The sequence below is a fragment of the Papilio machaon genome, chromosome 8 (genome assembly GCF_912999745.1).
Source record: "Papilio machaon chromosome 8, ilPapMach1.1, whole genome shotgun sequence".
NCBI lineage: Eukaryota > Metazoa > Arthropoda > Insecta > Lepidoptera > Papilionidae > Papilio > Papilio machaon.
The window spans coordinates 4,964,375-4,987,738 of NC_059993.1; the positions used below are offsets into that span (position 1 = coordinate 4,964,375).

The window sequence follows — 23,364 nt, forward strand, 5'->3', positions numbered from 1 at the left end:
AGTTTTAATCTTGACCTCACTTATACTTTGACCTCCGTCCGCTGTGGAAGGGACGGTGACATAACATTCTGACAGTGACGGTTTGACGTGTTTGATAGTGTTCCTGTTGTTTTGTTTTGCACAAGATATTTTTCAAGAGATTGATTGATTGATATTTTTTATCTTTTATAATAATAATAATTGAAATTTGTCTTAACATGCATTTTTTGTTAGAGCAAAGTACGGTTGCAAAAAATTGATCAATGAAATGAGTGGCTTAAATTTCATTTTGAATTTAAAAAGTCATATTGGACTCGGTATAACTTGAATTAACCATGTAAGCGGTAACACGTACTATTATATTTAAATTAAAAAATCACGTTATTAAGCAAAATTTTGAATTGAATGAACTATTCTCTGTATTTTCAGGTATTAATATGACGATTAACAGTCACAGTAGCGGCAGTGCGCTTGGGCCACGCTATTCGCCTGTGGAACAAAGACTGAGTGTTCTGAACGCCTTGCCACATCCTGGGCTTCCCCATCCCTCGCACGCATCGCTGCCAAGTCCAAGAAATGAACCCATTGCTGGTCCATCAGGGTTGCCACCAGTTCAACAAGTGCCACTAGTTAGTCTTCAAATTCTTTATACTTGTTTTTTATTACTTGTTTTTAAGTAAGGTGAAGAATATAATTGTTAAAAACAAGCTTTAATTCATGCATTACAATTCTGTGCTGTGGCTTGTGTTTATATCAAATTAAGTTGATATAATATTTAAGAGGTGCAAAAAAAAGGTGAAAATTTATCCAATACAAACATTTGTAACAAAAATATTAAGACACTTTAAGTTATTTTCAAATGTTATATACTAATGAAATAAAAAAAGGGAAGGCAATCTATACAGTTTAGTCAACAGTCGACATTGTTATTTCTTTCAATCATTTTATTATTGTTATAAAAGAGTAATCAATGTATTGTACTAAATTATATAATTTTTCATCAATTACAGTCCCTGAAAAAGGAAATAGATTGGGATCGGAGTAATGAAGACAAGTTAGGTGAAGCATCAACGGAATACCGGATGCCACATGAAACGGTATGTATAATGCTTATGTATGTAATGTAGAATTGTAAATATTTATATATTTATATAATAGTAATCACAATAAATAACACAAAAACATTTTTATATGTTATTAGATGTTAATTCAAAAATTATGTGGTACACATTTTTGTTATTGTGTTCTTCAATATGTTCAATATGTATAGAAGTATTCTTTCTTATGTAACATGTATGTTTATTGTGATTACTTATGTATTTCTGTATATCCTGTTAGTTTGCATGCTGTACATTTTTAGTTTAATTTAGGCTTTAAATGGTTTAGGAAATTGTGGTCACATTGCATGAATTTATTGTGGAATATTTATTTTAAGCCCAGTATGGAAAGTAATTGAAAAAGATTGACATTATGTCAACGTCTAATTACAAACAACAGATTAAACTATTAAATTGTGTTAAAGCAATTCTAACCAAAAATTTGTTTGTTGATATGAATAAAATGAATTTATTTTAGAGTTCAATTTACAAGAAACTGTTAAAAATTTCTAGTACAGATATAGTATGATAATAAAATAATGTAGAAAAGAAAAAAAGGTTTAATAAACACACTATATACTGTTAGTGTGTAGTTACTCAAAGAAAATTGTCTGTAATTCATATCTTATTAAAAACAAGTTAATTCATTGAGAGATTTCTTTGAGATTCATTGAAATAATTATTTCGGCTAATTAACGCCAGATCAATTGATTATTACCAATAATCATGAATTTAACATTGTTGTATTTCTGGATTTCATCAAAAGTTAATTGTCTATTTAATATATTTTATAATAAACGAAGGATGTGGGTTTCGATGTGTACTTACTTTCCGAGTGCTTCGCCCGCGTTGCAATGCATGCTTGTCGATGTGCCGCGCTAGATTTGACGATCGAGTACTATGCCTTGCTGTCAAGAAGTTGACCTTCATTTTGTTGGCCATCGTTTTTATATCCATTCATTTTGTTTGATATATATTTTGGGCAGTTTTATTTTATTTGATATTTGGCCATTGGTGCATACGTATGTACGAATCAGTGATTCAGTACGCTCGCGCGTTGCTAAACAACAAGGCCTTACGCGTAGCCGGATCCCGGGTCACTCCTGCACAGATATTGGGCAAAAATGAGCGTCAACTTCTTATTTAGATAGTAAAATCCTAAGAATATAACGAGACTGCATCTCAATTTAGAAAGTAGTGGTAGAGACAATGCACACCCTTTGGTCCGTTTACGAATCGAACCAGAGAAAAAGAAGTTGATGTTCTTTTTGTGGTTGCAGGAGTACGAAGGGTCCGGTAGGGGGCGAATCGATGAAGGGGAGAGAGGGTATCCTTGCATACACTGTGGCGCGGCGTTCCCTCACCAGAACAAATTGGCCAGGCATATACTGACGACGCATACATTGGAGTCGCTAAAGTATCGAGACGCGATACTGGGCAGACCCATGGGCTTGCCGATGATCGGGCAGTTCAGTGAGCCCACATACATGACCATGCCCGCGGAGGAGACGCCTATAGACCTCGACATCGGCCCCGTGGAGCCGGGAAATGTGGTGCTTTGCAAGTTCTGCGGCAAGAGTTTTCCTGACGTGTCTTCTCTCATCGCGCACTTGCCGGTGCACACGGGCGACAGGCCGTTTAAATGTGAATTTTGCGGGAAAGCGTTTAAATTAAGGCATCACATGAAAGATCATTGTAGAGTGCATACAGGTAAGTTTCTTTCAATATTTAAACGTTATTGTTTTCTCATTTATTACCTTTGTTTTTAGATTAATCATTGGCTTATTTCATTTTAGGGGAACGGCCTTTTCGTTGTGTTTTATGCGGCAAGACATTTTCGAGATCGACCATTCTTAAGGCGCACGAGAAGACACATTATCCAAAATACGCTCGGAAGTTCCTCTCACCGAGTCCAGTAGATACGGAGGAAGAGAGCCCCCATCAATGAGTATGGGAGTGCACAGGAGACGGGGCGCTGACGTGTGAGAACGCCTCGCTTTGTAGTTGTTATGGAAATAGTCAATGGTGAGAGTTGATTGAACAAATGATGGACAATATGTTGTAAATTAGTTAAGAATGTGATTAAAACGCCGCAACTGTGATCTGAATGATATGAATAATATTTGATATTTCACTAATAGATAATTGACACACAAAGTTGTTGATTCTTCGTTTTAGTTAAAGGAGAGCGTTATTGGTTTTTTTTTTCTTTGCTTATTTCTTTTATAGTTTTGAATATTAGGTGCTTATTTTACGCATTAGATGATACATTTTGACTCAACAAATAATGAGTACCTTAGATGGCATAGCCAAAGTTAGGTAGCGAAGTAAAATTATTTTAAAAGAGATTTAATGCAGCTTGCTTATTTAAGTTTACTGATTACAAATTGACTAACATGATTGCATCGTGATTAAAATTTTCGTTAATATTTAGTATGCAATTAAATAGGCTTTCGAAATTAAAATAAATTGTAAAATATTGTCTCGGTTTAGAAGCGTCATTAATCTTTAGAATCTTGCATATTTATTAGTACTACCCTCAGAAATGATTTTATAAACGAAATTGAAGATTGATCTTGAGTGCTTTAATTATTGTTAGAGTCTATACGAATATCGCACTCAGTATATAGTTAGTGAATCGTTAACATTTAGGAATTTGAGGTTTTGAGTAATTTTATGTCTTTCGAGTATATTGACGCACGCTCCCCTGAGGTAACAAAAGCAATATTATGACATATAAAATGTAAATACGATATAGTTTGATACATATTATCGGATTTTTAGGAAATTTATTAGATTATTACCGCTTCTTTAGCTCTGTAATTGAATACATGGGGAGGGTTGTGGGATGTGTGATCATGGGAATCAAAGCTTTAAGCACCCTTTCTGTTTTCTTAACTCTCTATGCCTTTTATTCCTATTCAATTAATGCGAAAATGAATTTTCCAAATGTTTTACATTTTATTATGACAACACCTTAAATAAGTATGACTTATTTTTGAGTAGGAAATTTAAAGGCATAGTGTCAGCATTCAAGTAATTAAGAATTTCTTGTCTATTTTGATACTGTGAAACCAGGTTCAATTGTTATTTTTGTAGAATGTTTCAAATGCTATATATCCGTATTCACATAGTTATTTGTAAAGATTACCCATATTTATTTGTTTTCATTTCTATATGTTAATATGTTACGGTAAATGTCATTGAATTGACTGTCAAAAAAGCGTATTTGAACGTATTTGGTTCTGTAAAAATTCTGTACTGAAATTGACAATATATACAACACAATATTGTCATCTCTTTTCAATAATGCTTAGGTTACATACTTTAATATTATTTTATTCATTCATAATTCAATTTAAATGAGCAGTAAATAAATTAAGCGATGAATATACATCAGTACGTATACTATGACATTTACCCTAACATATAGATATTATTGTTTAGCGCCGACATATAGAAATACACATAAGCATTTGAAACTTCACAAATACTGTGTTCAATAAATAAGACAGAGTTAAATACAGGGATATTGTATGAATGTTAATTTACTAGACACAAATTTAAGTTGAACTATACTGCATGTGGTCCTGAGACTTTAAAAAGTATCATTGACCGTAAGCAGTATTACATTTGACGTACAACCAATATTTCCTTAATGAAGCTTTGATTTGGCATCGATAGAGGAATTGGCAAGATGGCGGCACGTTCGGCTGACATTTTAAGTGTGATTGAAGTGTTGCTAACTCAAATTTTACTTTTTAGGTAGATATTATAACAAAAATTGGTAATTTTTACCAATTACATAATTTGTTTTATTGAAATTTACAATTTTTGTTTTTTAAAATATTTTTTTTTATGTTTTCATTAAAGTTATTTGAGTAGCAAATAGAATATACATTAACTTTGGTAGAGTTGGCAACACTGCATGACAGAGCAAAAAAGTAGAATGCAGTAATCCGTTTGGCGGGGTTGCGATGTTGTGCGATGTTTCGCGTTGGGGTAATTTTTATAAATTGCTAAGGTAACTCTGCCTTGAGAGTATATGTAGACATTTTAATGATCCAATATCATTCAGCTGTGAAGTATTAAACGGTTCTTCCTAGTCTTTAGATATAATTGATCCTTCATAATATTTATAGGAGACGACATATCATTTGATTGTTTGATAGTGTTTTTAAAATTATTTTAAAACGTATAAGTGACGAAATATGGTAATTGTGGAAGTTACGGTTAAATTGATATTGGTAATGGGGCTTCTAATAGTTGTTTGTTATTATAGAAAGTAATTCTGAATTTAATAATCAGTCAAAAGTATTATGGTAATTTAGAAAAATCTGTGATAAATATTTTTTAAATAAGTAGCAACATCTGGGCGAGTAAATATCGATCTCAGATTGTGATTTGAAATTTTAGGAAATTAAGGGTGAAGGATGTCGGTGTTTTATAATAAAAATTATTTATTTAATAGTACAATTAGAAGCTGTGCTTTGATTTGATAAATTTAGATTATTTAAAAAAAAATCATCATTATTTTCGGACTTCTATAGCAAGGCAGTAAATTAAATAAAAAAGTGGATACGCTATTGCCCACAGATCTCATTTGTTTAAGATTTAGACTTAGTCAGTAGCGAAAAATTTCTAAGCATTTTTATTTTGATTAGTGATTCTCTTGTAAACATTATGTTTATAAATGATAAGTCGACGTCGTTTCGGATTGTTAATGCACTTAACATCTGACGTTACTTTTTAAGGTCTATTATAATTTCGAATTCCACCGATATCGTTAACTCTATCAAAATTATCCTCTTTGCTGTTAAAGAAATGCTTTTATATGCAAAAGTCGGAGATACCTTAGCAATTTACAAAAAAATGTATGATGATACATATGATAACAAAAAAAGGGTAGTTAAAATTAATCGCCGCGGTAGTTTTTAGACGATTCTTCCAATTGCACGTGGTAATGTAATTAGATTATAACAAGTGCAGTATTTATATATGAAAGGTTTATATTTTTATTTCATTTTATTGTTTACGGAGTTGACAGAGCACTTGACACCATGAATTTAATGTCAGAACAGTCGTAAACATTCCATACAGATAAAGGTCTATAATATGTTAAGCCGCTGGCAACACAGATTTTTTTTTATATAGCAACACTGATATTTAAATGAATGCGAAGAGCAATACAGTTTTATATTTAATGTTCGTAGAACAAAATTTTTTATTGCAGTAAACATAAACCGTAAATTAATTCAGAATCAGAATAAATAAATTTGTATCGAGTATTTGGAGAATAGTTAGTAAATAGATTAGTAGATGCGCTACTTCCTGGAATTAGTGTTTTGTATTAACGCGTTAGTAAGGAGACAACTGTTTCATTACGCGTAATTCAAAAAGAGACACAACGGTTAGAAGCAATCTGCTTAAGCACGGTACAAATACAATTATTTGAATCAATAAGCATATGTAAGAAAGATACAACTGTTTGTGAATGTTTCTATTTGAAAAGCTGCACTGTTTTTATTTTCCGGCGCCGAATGTTACCAGTCTTTATTAGCGATAACCTTTATTAATGTTCCTCTTCTTGTTTTAAGAAAGATTGTATATTTACAATTTACATATAAAAAATAATAGCAATAAAATAAATGAAAAATGAAGATGCGAATTAACAAATTTGTACGACGTTTTTTATCGACATAGTTTTTTATAATAGAGCAGAATGCAGTTTAAAATATTTTGTTTCCTAAACTTTCAGAGGTACTATTTATTGATTAAATGATAATGATATTGTTATAATTATATTTCTATGAATGGACATGTATATATTTAGGTGAAGTGAGAAGTTGTTAGTGTAATTGTACTGTGACAAACACCAACAATATTGTTACATCAACCCTAAGTGCAGTTATTCAAATTTTAACATTTTTCTACTCGTTGCCACGTCCCTGCGAAGTTGACACGCCATTAGCACAAAAATAGATCTATCTATTAAAAAGTAAAATAAAATATATATATATCAAATTATTGTAGATATATTTTTTTCAGATATCTACTGAGCATGATAAATATTAAGGAGAAAAATTAGCACGAAATATTTGATGAGTTGAAATAGTTAAGACTTAGATTCGTTTTTATATCATAAATTGTGACCACAGTTTTATATTTAGAGTGCCTCTTGCCTGTACAAGACTTATATAAAGGCTGCAAATTCACGAAATATACATAGTTTACGTAGGGGATGATCTATTAGCGGCAAAAATGCAATTTTATGGTGAAAATTGTAAGTTGCGTTATGATATGTGACTTGCTTTATTTTGGTATTAAATTGTTTTTCAACATTGTGTAGGTTTTTTTAATTTAAAAAGTTGCGGCGCACCAACTTTGTTCCGCTCACCACTAAAATAACTACATCTCTTATGGCATGCAATCAATTTGTGTGAATGCTTTTGGTATTCCTAACAAGTTTTAATAAATTTGGTCTAATGTGGCTAACATAGGTATTTTTCTATCAATTAGTCAAGCGATTCGTTTGATTTGATGGAAAGGTGAGAATGGGGCGCGCAGTTTTAATCAGTGTCGACAACCCGACGTTTTTAAATCAAAAGCCTCTGGGCACCTCCGCAGCTTGCGCATTCCAAACTTGACATGTAAAAGTGTGGTTAACAAACAAATCAGTTAACTTATTTTCATGACCAATCATAGGACAATAGACTTTTTATTTGTATATTCTTAGATAGTATTGTTAAGTTTCACCCATGAGATGGCGCCGGGAACCAGAACGCGAAAGCGAACACTGGTTCGTTGTGATTTTCTTACTATTTTAAGTGGCATACCTAAATATAGAACTTATATTGCAATTTTTCTAAGTTCCTGTAGGTTTATTAATTATTGTATGTTGGTACAATTTGTTTATTAATTGTAATTTGTTTATTATAATTTATTTAGATTAAAACTTTCCGAACCATCATTCGTATCGTCATAATATACAACTCAGATCGCATACGTCAAATATGTTGATAAATGATTTTCTCTTGTTTCGTAAAATATTATTTTCTGGATTAAAGTAACATGTTCTTATTTGTGTATAATGCTTTTTTAAGAATATCAGCACAAGTTCAAATAACGTAGGCCAACTTTATTTATAGAGCTTAACCACCATCATCCACCGCTATAATGGCGGTGATATTATTTCTCTTTAAGCTGTTTCATTTAATATTCGTTGTTGACATTTTAGATTAGATAAATCTGTTTTGCCTTAACATTATTAATAGTTCATAATGTTGTGACGGAGAGCGTTACGGTTTTGTTGAATGTTAGATGCAGTATATCAGATAACGATCGTGGATCAAATCAGTGTAAAGTTCGTCAATTGTGCAACAGTTTGTAAAGACCCATAGCTGTTGATCATTGTAACTTTTGAAACAAATATAAGCATATCATAGCTGTAAAAATACAATTTTGACAAATAAAAGCTCTACAATCATTAAAGAAACGTGATTTTATTTACAATACCTACTCTAAGAACCTATTCAAGAAAAATAGAGGTACGTATTTTTAATGATAATAAGTACGTAGTATTGCTGCTAAATTTAATATTTGTCAGAGTAAGTATCTTCGAGTAAAGTGTGGGTGTATGCAAAGATTTATAAACGAGCATGCAATGTGACCTTTAAAATGGAGATATTTATTTAGCATCCATTAAGACAGTGGTCAATCTTGTAAAATTACTTTGCATAAGTTGTTCTTATTAATTTAACTATTTCTTTACAGATGTGTTTGGACATGACCTGCGGGTCGCCCAGCATTCCGAGCCCAATCCCGCCTCGGAGCCCTACGGCGCTGCCTCTGTGGTCGCCGCTGCTGGCGCTGCAGGCCTGCCGCTTGCGCCGCTACCTCAGCGACGACTGCATGGCGTACCAGAGCCGGCATCTGCTTCACGCCGAGCGGCGCCGTTGCGGCGTCTGCCTCGCCTCTTTCCCTTCTGCCTGGCTACTCGAGCGTCACGCCGCGCTGCAGCACGCCTCGCAGGCCGCCTGCGACGACAAGCCCTTCGTGTGCGAGCAGTGCGGCCAGAGCTACAGGTATAGATCCGCGTACGTCAAACACAGGGAGCAAAACCACCGAGCGCGGCTGCCCGCCGACAAGCTGTTCACCTGCGACGTCTGCGGCATGCAGTTTCGATACCTGAAGTCGTTCAAAAAACATCGCCTTAACCATACCTTGGAAAGACTTCACACAAAAAATACGGAGCCCGTCGAGGGTATTGATCAGGTAACCAGCACCAACGAGGTCTTCGGCCGGTGCGGGGAAATGGATCTGTCGATAAAGACGAGAAATCGACCCGAAGCGAACCGAACACCGCCCATCGAGGTGATCGGCGACGCCGAGCAAGATAGCACCGTCGACTCTAACGGGCCGACCGACTCCATCGTAACGGTCGATGACTCCACCGATTGCAGAAATTCGAGCGCAGAGAGCGAAAACAAAAGGGACGCCGATACGCCCGTGAGCGAAAGGAGACGCGTGCCCGTGTCGTTCGCTAGCATCAGCTCGATGGCGGACAGCTCCGAGAGCGAGTCGCGCACGGATAGCAACAGGCTGGAGAGCTCGAGCTCGCACTCCGGCATCCTCGGCTTCTTGCAGAACGACGAGCGGCAGCGAGACCGTGAACGGCGGTTCGCATGCCCCTTCTGCGGCAAATGCGTGCGCTCCAAGGAGAATCTGAAGCTGCACGTGCGCAAGCACACGGGCGAGCGGCCATTCGTGTGCCTGTTCTGCGGACGCGCGTTCGGTGGCAAGAGCGACCTGACGCGGCACTTGCGCATTCACACGGGCGAGCGGCCGTACCACTGCGAGGCTTGCGGGAAGTGCTTCGCGCGCGCCGACTACCTCTCAAAGCACCTAACCACGCACGTGCACAACGCCCGCTAACTTCTCTCTCCTCCCGCTAGCGCCGTCCCCTTTTCCATCTTTTCATACCTCTATAGTTAATGACCGAGTCATACTATTGTAACGGCAAATTTTAATATTTTTTGTAAAGAGTTTTTTAAAGTTTACTACATTATTGTGGATATATCTAAGAAGGTCTAATTAGAAGTCTACATAACTTTTTATTTTCTAAGGTGATCGTATAGTTTATATAATAATTTTCGGATATTTATTCCATAGGAAATATATGAGAAAGAGGAATTCGTTACCTCCTGATAAATTATGCATACGATTGTCAAATTATGGTACAGCGATTGCGTTAAGTCATTGCTTTCTTGAAGACGTTTTGCATTATTGTTTTTTTTTTTATTTAGGTTACATAAAGCTTTTAATTTATTTAATATCTATAATTGATATAAATTGAGTTACCTTGCGTCTGTCTAAGATTTGTTTGCGGCAATTTTATTTAATAGAATTGAGTCAGGGGCCCCGAGGATCTTTTTGATAAGTTGTAAAGAAGTTAATTTGCCATATATTTGTATGCACACAATACGTTATAATAAGATTGATAACTCATTCCATTAAAGGGAGCCTAGGAAAATTGTAGTGGTGTCGATAGGTTAGTAGGAGAATGCAAAAAAAGCTGTGATTCATACGATTAAGACCAGTCAACAAGATTTAGAACATCGAAAAAATGTTTTATGTAACGTAATTTTTAATATTATTTAACTTTTAGATATAAATGAATAATAGATTTAAGAAATCTCTCTGTGCCAAAACGCGTACCTCATAAAAATAAACACTTGATGTAGATAAACTAATTGTGTAGAATTGTTTTTACACATTTTGTTTTAGGTTTCATTGTTACAGCAACATTTGCAGAGTTCATGGACATTTGAAATATTCTTGATCCCTTTGATCGAAAACTACAGGTTAAATAAGTGTATAATTTCAGGCAAACTGTCAATCCTAATCTATATTAAAGTACTAACACTAGCTCGCGTCCTTGCATTGCTCCGATATTCTTTAAAATACTGATACTGCCATTATTGTGATATTATTTGTATGACTGTAAATTGTGGGACACATTTTAAACGATAGTAGAAAGTCTTGTTATTCTTTTTTCTCACGTTTCCATAAATTATGAAATTTAAAAAATAAAAAAAAATTTGCAAACAATTAACACGAAATTTCAGAACTTTTTGAAGTAAAAATCTATTTATTTTATAGTTTATTTTTTGAAAACCATTTTTTATTTAACAGTCAGTTATCAAAAACAATTTTTATTGTTTGTTATTCCGTAAAATAAAGGCTATCTCTATGTTATAATGTTCTCATAATTTACATTTTTATATACTTTAAACAATAGAAATACTACTTTATTGCAATATATGTAAATGTCTCAAAGACAAATAAATTACAAGGTCAATTAAAGTAATATATAAGATGATTAATTATTCTTATATGTAAATATGTAAGTCCATATTACGCGAGCTAGTGTTGTTCCGATTAATGTATTAAATACAATAGTTATAACAGTTTTTTTATGATAAAAAACACATTATATAAACACGAGTTTTAAAGGTACTAACTTGGGAACAATTTTATAAAACACTTTTTATTTGCGATTTAAATTTTTATATAATCGAAGAAGTGAGAAATAGAAAAGATTAATGTATTACTTTCAAATTCATTAGTACCTTATTTGTGTCAAATTTCAAAAACATTTACTATCTCTGTCCTCTTATTCTCAAAGAGTCTGGTCATGTTAAATAGGTGACCTAACCTAACCTAACCAAATATGATGACTATGTAATCATATTCGGTTTGTGTTCTTTTTCCTTCACTCACATTTGAATGAACGATGTTTAAATTCCTTATCCGTCTGGTTCGTTTAATAAATTGTTCCCAAGTTATCTGCTTAGTATATTTCCGTGTCATTATATTGTCCATATTTATAGTAAACATTCAACAATATATTTGATATATTGATGAACAACGAAATAGCCTAAGTCATAACGATAGATGTTATTTATTTAATCAGAACATTTGTGCGGATCGATGTTTCGCCATTTCTATTATTCCGTTTACAATTAAGTTATTTGTTACATCGCCTACGCCAGAATATAAATTTTATTAATAATATATGTAATAAATAAAAACATTGCCAGAGGGATATATTATAAGGATTATATTTAGGTAGTCGAAACTTTTAGTATAAACGAAAAGCAATACTCTGAATTTTTGTTATTTTTTTTACAAGTAAAATACTCAAAATGCAATATAGAGTGAGTATTTTAATCGGGCATAAAGTGTATCGACTGACTCCTAAGTACGACAGACCCAGATAAAAAAAAAATAGAACCACAAAGAAAATGATAAAATTATCGAGCCCCTATACAATTTATACAACAATACCATCGAAATGAACAATGTAGTAGCGACATTGGAATTGTGTATATGTAGATATTTTGCCACTATGTCAAATTTATATTATAAATAATAATTATTCAGAACTTGATGTTGACTGTTTTTATAATTATATCAGCGGTAGTTACTCGATGTTGTGGTGTAAATTAGTGTCTTATTGATTTAAGGTTATAAACCACTCAAAGAAAGAACCTCAAATTCTATATTAAAGTAGTCGAGGCGTACATTCCTCATTAGCTAATTTTTATTTTCTTTCAATTCTTATTACTATGTATTGAGATTGAGGTACCTTTGAGTGGTTCATTATTTTGAATTCTCGTAGCATATAAATATTGGTGTGGTCTTTATATGTTCTCTTAATGTATATTGTAACAGTTTTTATATAATTTTCAAATTCAATTTTGAAATTTTTCGAGCACACCATATGTTCTGTAAATAGGCGTGTGTTAATCAGATTAATTGTGATATAATATTTCAAAATTCGTTTTCACTTCGCACGCGATTGAGGCAACACTGACATCTGAACATTATACCATGGGTGTGGGTAACATTTCATTTCAACAATGTACAATAAATCAATGTTTTAAGAATAAATGGACGATTTTACTAGAAGACAAAGTTTTCTGGCATGGCGAGGTGGAGCTGTTATAGCACAGTCGCCCAGAAAATGACGCACGTGACAAGACATGACAAGACGTCAATTTTAGTTTCACTTTTTCCCACCAAGGGTAGATAATGTAATGAATAATTTGTCGTTCTATAGTTCCAATTATACCACTTCACAGAAAAGCTGTTCAGATTTCAAATTAAATAGAAATATGTTCAAAAATTTTACCTTGATACATTGAAATGTTACCCATAATGAACCATGAAGTGATCCTTTAATATTTATCATTTACCGATGACTGAGTTTATGGGCATTATTTTGATTGTTATAATTTTTAAATATTATTATTTTGGAGTGTTGTAATTACAATTTGCTCGGTGCAACAGCAGGACGAGACTGGGAGACATGCGTATTGAACGTGAGAAATGCGCACAATTACGTGACGTCATTGAACGTTTGTGAATATATCTCCGTCCATTTCGTAAATGTATTTTACGTTACGGTTTTATTTGCTTTGTGTCCGGCTTCTAAATGTTTTTTTTTTTTATTTACTTATAAAAGAGAATACAAAAATAGATTTTCAATGTCTACAAAGAATACGAAAATAGCTAATTCGACTGAAACGGAAACTATCTTTGTTTTCTTTTAATTGTAATGTAAATTAAGAATTCTTTGTTTATAAAAATACTTTCAGTTTCTTTTGTCTGGGTGATTGTCATATCTTTGGTTCCAATTTTTCATTATTATTGATTAATTTCATTGGAATTGAAATTTAAAATAGATTTTAATACTTTTTATTAATTCTAACGAAATGTATAAAAGCCGGACACTTTCTTTTATAATTTATAGCAGCTGACGACTATTTGCTGTTAGACTTGGTAATTCATTTTAACGGATATGTATAGGTACATATATAGGTAATTATCATTATATATAATTTTTTGTGTTTATTTTATTACTGCGAGTCAATTGCGAAGTGGTGTACCAAGAAGGGGGGTTAGAGGGTTAGTTAAGAACGTTTACGTAAACTTTGTTGTGTTATCGATAACTTTGTCGTTTGTGAAAAATATGTGTTATCAAGAATATTTTAAATTCAGAGTTAAATGCCATTAAAAAGCGCGTGCGTTTGAAATTAGTAGTAATTAAATTTAATTTCTATTTATTATAATTTAGATTGGTTTTGGAGTTATTTATTGGTAATTAATTCACGTTTAATTTATATATCTAGATAATTTCCGATAAGCCGTAATTTTATTTTTTATTCATTCCTTAGGATCTATCGGTTAAGATAAAATAAATTAAAATAATGTGGCGTTTTCGGAACGATATGTTTTAATATATTTATATTCTGCTCAATAAGGACACAATGACTCTGAAAGATCAAGGAAGCAAATAAACGATAACACAATCTCGGTCAGAGATCGGGGCTATTCTGATACGTTTCGAACAATGTTTCTTGGTTACGGCGATTGTGATATTATAATAAGTTAGATACCACGTGACGTAAGAGGGCGGCACATCAACGAAAGCAAACGACGAACGAACGGAGACTGATTTTCGGGTAGAAGTAAGATAGGCCAGATGTTTCTCAGTCAATATGTAATATCTACATATAGGTGTTGATTTTAAACGTTTTTAAAAGCCAAAAACAGTTTCAATAGTGAAATACATAAAACAATAAGAGAGTTTATTTAATTTTTAAACATAACTTATACATAATGTTTTATATACCGATCTTAAATTATTTTTCAGATGTATTGATTTTTATACTTGTCAATATACAACAATGAATAGTGGTAAGTGTAGTTAAAGTAGATGGGTCTATTAACCGCGTGGTGCTACAATGTGTAATGATATGTGATAGAAACTGTTCTCCAGAGACCTTTTATTTATTGATGCTTCATAGTTAATTGATGTAATTCATCCTGCATTATGGTACACATTATCAGAGATTTGATTAACTGGCGGCTTCATTTCTTCGTTTCCAGAATTCTGTACTGAATCGCCGGGTCAATTGTGTCTCTTAGAAACCAAAGTATTCTATTATGTAAGGATGTTTAACACTACTGGTTTCTAAATTCATTTATTTGTGAAAAATTTGAAATTGTATATTTAATATTACATGTTGATGTGGAGGTTGTTTTTAACTTTGATTTCAGTTAGTGCGACCTCTATCGTCGATAAAGCAAGTACTTTTAGGTAGATAATATTTAATCGGTTTCGGCTCTTGTCTTAGTTGCTTATATTTATGTGTTGACTTGTTTTATACGTAGCATTATTCCTAGGTAATAAAGATGACTTGAAGTTTTAACTTCGATTGCTATTGATAAATGTACAACTTACCATGTTGAATTTGATACGCTGAAGAATTTTAAATATTTGTGAGTTAATATTTTTCCAGTCACAGTTTTGAATGGTCCTTGTCAAAGAATATTTTCATTTATACTCAAATCTTCGGATGTTTTTTAACCATAAATCTAGGTTATAGTACATACTGTTATATGATATAATATATTTTTTTTACTGGTATATTCAGATAATTATTACTGTTAAACATAGACCTGTTTTATAGTTTTAACACGATATTCTTATTAAATTAACTTTTATATATATAGGTATTTCAAGATTTTTAATTTGGCGGATAGGTGTTTGGAATTATTTTTTTTTACCAGAGAACAGTCCATTTTATTTAATATATCTTGTCCATTGTCCAAACTAACTTAGATATAGTTCCATATTTTGGATGTGTATTACGCCACATTCTAGATAAAATGCTATTGTGTATATTGTTTCATTAAATATTGATGTGCAAAATTATAGTAAATGTCTTGGATCTCTAAATTTAAGTAAAAAAAAGACAAAAACACTTTACGAAATTTCTAAATGTGCAATAAATGTGTGTGTTGTAGTGTTACCATTAGGCATAAATTTTTACTGCGAAAATATGGTTACTGTGCTCAGTCCGGATGGTGAATGCTGTCCATAATTTTAATATTTGTGCTTTTTAATATAACAATGATCTCATTCAAATCAGTAACCATATTTTTAACGTGTTATTTGAATATTTGGCACTTTAAAAAAAAGCACATTTTCCTATTATACCTTATTGAAAATGGTTTGAAAACGTGTTGAAAATGGATTTGTTGGGTAATTAATTTCGTAATGAAATATATTTGTTTCATTAATAATAAGTGTTTTATTTCATCACATTTACTTTAAGCTCGAAGTGTGCAAAAAAGGCTTTCATATAATGCCTTTTATCACAATTGGAGTCATGTACATACACTAAGAAAATATATTAATAAGTAAACGCATCTCAAATAAAATAAAACGATGAATTTTAATGAATTCCTTGTTCAATGAAGTGTGAACGTGACAGTAATTGTAACTTATTCGAAAATGCCTAGACAGTAGATTATGTCAAAAGTAGAGTTACAAGATTTAGATTTAGATTATCCAAATGGGGCTAAATATTTTAAATCTTTGGTAAAACTAATCATTATCATTATCAACCTGCTATTTCCCCTATAGAGGTTTGGCACATTATGTACTTACCAAACGTCATATCTGAATTCCCTCCCTTATTACACATATCTACTTTCACACAATCCATCCATACTTTCTTCAGTCTTTGTCTACTTTGAAACCACCTACAATCTTTGGTAAAACGTACTATAATATTACTTTTAAATCTGTAGTAAGTATTCATGGTTCAGCTCTTAACTGAGCTTAATAAAATATGTATCGAGGAGCGCTACAGTGTGACGGAATATTTTAAACCTTGCTTTAGACTGGCAGGTAACAATTTCAAGAACCTGACTTTACAAGTAGAGTTTCCATTAGCACTTTGTTTCTAAAGGTTTTATTTCTGTCGCCTATTTAATTATTTTTTGGAACGAAGTTCCTTATCGCGCGCTGTGAAAGGGGGCTAGACGGAACAAATTCTTACGAAAAGTTGTCACGACACTTTTTGCTATAGTAAGTGTGTTAACGACGAATAAGCGCTACTTCACTATGGCAACTACGTGACAATATATAAAGAAAATTCATAGAAATAAAATGTACTTCTTGTGAAGACTTAAGTTTTTTATTCATAGAATAAACATTGGTTCCTTCACTAATTAATCGAAAGGAACTTCGTTCCATCCGGGTGTCCCTTGACACCTCTCAAGTTTTTATGTCAGACACTGGTTATCAAAAGAGAGAGAGAGAGCGAGAGAAAGCGAATTACATTTACAATTATTTTTCCATCCCACACAGCTCTATACTATGAAGTCAGTAATAATTTTGCAGCTTGAAACTCCGATACAAAACTTCATTTTATAAAATTCAGACAATAATCATACGCCATCAAATGTGGCATTAGGAATATCAATCAAAATACTTGGTAAAATTTAAATAATACTTTGCATAGAAGAGCGTGAATAATTCTAGGGCGTTATGATTTCATCTCCATTCAAATATTTCCCGTCGCGCTGATCTCGGAACGTGATCTAGGGTGTTGGATCGCCTTGAATACTAAGCATAGCGTGGATACTGCGGTACCAGATGAGCCTCGAAGTCACTATAACCCAGGGGTAACGTATGATTTTCCATTTGCTATTTTCGTAATATATCGTAGTCGATCAATGATTGCAATTGTAAAGTAAATTGTTTTAACAACATATTTAAACAAAATTTAACTTGAATTGGCAAAACAAGGAAATTAATCTAATCTATTAACTATTTTTTTGTAATATATAAACCGTACGCGCACCGAAACACTTTTACAAAAACATTTGTCATCCCTTTGAATAAAATAGAGTTAACAATAAGTTTTTGTAAAGGTGAAGCCCATGGTTAAGTAGAACACTTTAATTCCGCATTCGTAATTAATCAATAAGACCTTTTTGTAGTAAATAACACACCGAAACATATGTCCGTTTCCATTCGTAGATTGACCTTAAATATTTAAAAAAATCGTTAAAGAACTACGCATATTATTATTTTTTTTATAAAATTATTCCTTATCAAAGTTTTTGAATTTGAAGTTTTGATTATAGTTTTGTATTTGTTTGCCTTTGGATTATATTCATCGGTAATATTCTTTGACCTTGTTAACAACTTACCTATCCATAACTTTAATCTACACATTGTAGATGTAAAAGTAAATACGTAAAAGCTTAACAGTAGAATACGCTACGACGAAGGAAACTATTGTGCTACGACACGTAGCTCACTTTATTTGACTACGTTTTCCTATTGCTCTACAGTTTAAATTTCGGGTTCGTTAATATTGCAAATTGTTATCAACTTTATAAAAAGCTACTTCATTATTACTGCGTTGCTTTTAATGTAATCAAGCGAACCTCCAAATGCCCCAATTTCGTTGAACCACGTCAAAACCACGAATCTGCAATTATTTAATCGTTTTGAGGTGTTACTCTACGGAAACTGTGGATACGTAATAACATCGTCAAAGTTTAAACAGTATTCTATTAAATTAAACTGTACATTACTGCTTTTTGAAACTTTTCGCGTATTGAGTAAGAAACAAAAGAAGCGATGTATGAGTACAGTGTAAAAAGATCGGTTTTGAATACGTACCTTGTAACGGTACATCGTGTAGTGTGCCCCAGGCACGATACCAATAGGGAGGAGTGATCATTCAAGTGCGTATGTTGTGCTTTGAAAATTTCCCGTCTTTAAGGTAAAATTTTCGAAACTTATCGATTAAGTTAAAACTTTATCTTATATTATAAGAATTCATTATTCGATTTCTTACATATTTACAAACAATATTAACAACAATATAACAAAATTAACAAGGAGTCTCAAATTGAATAACAATGTACTTATTTTAATTATAATAACCACTTGAGACAATGGAAAATTTCCTCAAGTGGCACAAACATTATAACACATTAAAATGTGTATTTTCAAAGACATGGTAAATAATATGCCAGAGTGGCAACACTAAAGGCAAGCCACCGACCGACTTTAGCTTCAGTCTGCTCAGGGACGTTGCCGGCTACACATCCCGCGGCCTCTCCCGGTCACTCCTCACTATATACATATACGATACGCGTGTGTATAAGCCAACATCTATACTTTTAGTGCCGTTTGCACTCCTCTGCTTTATAAACTATTAATTCAAGGTCATCGTCGAAATTGGCACCTGTTGTTTGTTATTCAAAAGGTAAGTACTGTTTTTTATATATTATAGTTGAATTATAATTTTTGTTCTGACTTTGTTATTATATCATTATGTTGGCGTTTACATTTTCTTACATTAATAAATACGTTAGAATTTTTTTTGACAATCTTCTTAATATTTTATCTAGTGAATTGTTATGATATGATATTATTTTATTTCTTTTTCATTAAACTTATTAAATTATTGTTACCACATTCCATGAATAATGCAATTTTAAAATTGTAATTTTGTACTGCCATTTAGTTTTATTTTAATAAGTATCTATTGTTTTAAATAAGGGTTTAATAAACTTTTATAATAAATATTTTATTTGTAAGATGGTAATTGGGATTTCCTGGCTAGTCAGCCGACGGCCGCGTACAGTCGGGCCGGGGCGGCGGAAGCATCGGATTCATTCAAATAATTCAATTAAATCTCGCGCCGAACAGAGGGCAGGCCGTTTCACAGCTGCAGATGAGATGCAGCTAGGGATGCACATTCATATTTATGTTCGCATTCAATTGTTACGTCATCTATTATTTATTGTTCTATTAATTTTAAATCCGACTATAATATTCTTCAGACTTTTCATCTTCAATGTTGCAGGTTGCAAAGTTGCAATCGCGATAATTGAATTTTCACTTAACTCCACTAGTAAATTTGCTATGTAAGATTACAAATTTAATTGCAACTTGATAAAATTTGACAAGTATGTTTTATGGAAAATCATGGTCGTTGGTTCGAATTTTAGGAGCTGAGTTTATATTTAAGTGTTTTTTACATTTAAGATATTATTGATTCCAATAAATTACTACATGTACTTAGTTTAGCCATAATATGTTAACATTTATTGATCCATTAAATTAACTTTGTTAGCATTAATCGTGATTAGAAATGTTGAATAGTAATTTTATTCAGTAAATATAATATGTTTTATTAGTATTATAAATGAGATAAATAAATATCGTTATAAAAAAGAAGAAAGACGTAGGTATCGATAATATCGGCATAGTAGGTACTTCCCTATTAGATTTTGCCTCGAGGCAGAACGTCGCTCGGCGCGCGACCGATGTCAGATGCATCGGCTAGCTGTTGATTGTAATCATTTCATATCTACCTCTAGATTTCCTCTCAACAACTTACATTATTTTTTAATGAAGCTTAAAGATAAATAAATTTTTAAATAATCATTTTAATAAGAAGAATTACAGATTACATGAACATAACCATATCATTTGAAATTACGTTATGTCAATTTTTAAATTCTGTTAATTTTGAAAAATTTAGATAACCGACATTTCAACATAACTTTTAATCAATACTAAATGTCTTAAAACTTGAACTTTCAGATCGTAAACAATGTTTGCGTTTTAAGATTTTAAATTAATATAAAATAAAAACGAAATTAACTGATTTAATTAATTATTAACGTAAAATTTGGTCTGTTTAGTCTAACTGAGCACACACGAGTAAGGTAGATTGATTAGAATTGATAGTTCCCTTTAGATAGCTTATTTGCAATTTGTATTATCACCCCCAACTACCACTCATAAAAATTTTAGACCTTCGAAAACATTGTACGGATTTTCTAATTCCATGTTAACTACGTTTGGTAGAACAAGCCAGTTATTTAAATTAACAATGTAGAGATACAGTTCTTGAGAAGTGTGTTAGGCGTGACTCTGAATAAAAAGAAATAAGGTTTTAGTAGAAATGTGAGCCTGTAAAGAAACGTGACTAAAATTAAAGATCGTGGGATGGTGGGAATGGCATAATAAAGGGCTGATTGAAAAAAGAATACAATTGCCTGTTGCATAAGATAAAATTTCTATTGCACTATTCTACATTCTATTCTATTCAGTGAGAGGCGGAAAGGGATATTTTTATCACAGGGTGATAAAAATCCGACCTACTGAATTTTGAGTGGAAATTTAGCAATAGTAAAATTATCTTCCTCTACCCAGTTGGGCAATAGATATCAGCGTTTATTTAATTTATTATTAACTTACTTACAAATATTTACAGAGTGGCGATATGGCGTTGCAATTTATACCGGGTTCAGTCAGTGATAAATAAATAAAATGGCAAAAGTAAAAAGCACACAAAAGAAGGAATATACATTTACAACTTATACATTTTAGAATGATAAAAAAGAAAAACGTGTATAAAAAGAGGTCCGTTTGCATCAACATGCCCGCCCCCTGGTGTAATTACCACAAATCGATATAGGCGCATCAAGTAAAGCTTAAATATTGAATAACGAATGTAAACAGAAGTTCGGCGAAAGTTCGCTTAACAGTTTAATTGAAATCTTTCCATTTGTGTTTGACATCGCCATCCAATTAATGCTAACTACTGAAAATGTCAATATCAGACTACTGTATTGATTTTACCAAACTATTATTACTCTTACGTACGTGGACCAACCGAGTCACTTGTCATTTATTAGGACGACCCCAATTTTTCATGAATTAATTATATTATCTAGTTAATTATGTTAACAAAGAGATTCGGAATATGAAATTAAGTTCGGTATCTTTTGTTCAATATTATTTTTCTGTAAAATAAACTTTTTTCTTTGTTGCCTGTGGATGATAATTAGTTCAGTTTTAAATGAGGGTGCTATTAAATTAGGGGGCCTCGGATTAACTTTATGTTATTTAAATGAGTCACATTAACATAGTATCTAAAATCTGAAACGATATTTGATCTTGATTATTTATTGAGTATGTACTAATATCAACAATGCTATGGTTAAGAGTTAAGAGTTACATTAGATGACTGTAGGTTGCCACTGCTGAAACAATTGTACAAATGTATACATATAACGATCCCCCTGGCACTCCTAAATAAAAAAGGACATTAGAATAAGTTTTTATACTACGAACTAGCGAAAACTCAAGATGATACCTGTATTTAATCATATTCACCTGTTGATTGTCGTCATTGTAAGTTTAACTTACAAATGCTCACATATTGATAGATCAGTTTAACTAATGCGACCGCACCCATTGCAATACTGGCTTTTATTGCTACTCTGTAGACACACGCAGTTTGTTTATAGTCATTCTGCCCTTGCGCTATTATTACGTACGGCGAATAGATAAAATAATCAAAGTGAAAAGATTGAATCCTCTACAATACTTCGTGAACTTACAATTAATTTCATATATTAATAGAAATTGTTTTCTTTTCTTAAATTTTTAAACGAAAACTTCTGAATTTTCTTAATTTCTTTTTTATACTTAAATACTAATGTGATTCTTGTATCATAAGTGATTATACATGTATTTTTGCTAAATATGTTAGGGACTTTTAAAGTCGGACACCTTACGATAATTGCGAGCTGAACTATATAAATATTTATAAATACTACCTATTACTTACCTACTTAATTTAATGTAAACACACGTGTTACACGATCCTAAGTCAACACATACCTAGACAGCTAGTAAGATATAATAACAATAAGTTATTATTCTAGGTACCTTTTTATGTGTAAAATGACTGAACTAATTTCAACTGTTTGAATTGTAATATCTTAGAAACGCTGACTAAAAGATTAAAAGAAGTGCGTACAGGTTTTTCGGTAATATTATGATCTACTGCTCGGATAAAATAATTATTTTTAGACAAAACTTACCATTTCGCCGAAATTTGCGAAAAGCCCATTGTTAGCACCTTTGACCTTGAGTTTTTGTTCAAAATGCGGGATCGATGGGGACTTTTCAAGTTTCACATATGTTGGTCCGAACATTCCTATCAATTTTCAGCTCTATGCGAATTACTGTAGCTTTACCCCTTAATCTCCTTTTGAAATTCTTCTGTAGATACACAAAAACCATTCAATCTAATGAGACGTTACATGTTTTCTTATTTCATTTGAGATAAATATTGATAAAACTTATCTATAGCTACGATAACAGTTTCACAATTTTAACTAACTAAAAATGAATATTCCTTGTATTGATGTCTCCGTTCAATCGTGTGTTTCCGTTGTTCAAAATTCCGGTACAAAAAACATATTAAATACAATAATTTTCTGATAAAACTAATCGCGATAGCAGTGCCTCTCTCATTGTGCTAGATATCCTTGTTTGACTATATTGTGGTAAAACGCTAGTTTAAACATTATTATTAGAAGC

General features: G+C 32.3%; 2 protein-coding genes across 2 annotated transcripts in view; both read left to right on the forward strand.

The window, feature by feature from the left end:
• LOC106718783 overlaps window positions 1-10,092 on the forward strand; it is a 31,119-nt gene extending 21,027 nt beyond the window's left edge. Inside the window, exons 5-7 of the mRNA XM_014512963.2 lie at window positions 409-608; window positions 990-1,076; window positions 8,850-10,092. Of these exons, the coding sequence (XP_014368449.1) occupies window positions 409-608; window positions 990-1,076; window positions 8,850-10,010 (1,448 nt within the window). The 3' untranslated portion in view covers window positions 10,011-10,092. The remainder of the gene's footprint in view (window positions 1-408; window positions 609-989; window positions 1,077-8,849) is intronic.
• An 8,953-nt stretch (window positions 10,093-19,045) lies between these two features.
• LOC106718777 (acetylcholinesterase) overlaps window positions 19,046-23,364 on the forward strand; it is a 39,442-nt gene continuing 35,123 nt past the window's right edge. The window contains exon 1 of the mRNA XM_014512951.2: window positions 19,046-19,222. The gene's annotated coding sequence lies outside the window, so the exon portion shown is untranslated. The remainder of the gene's footprint in view (window positions 19,223-23,364) is intronic.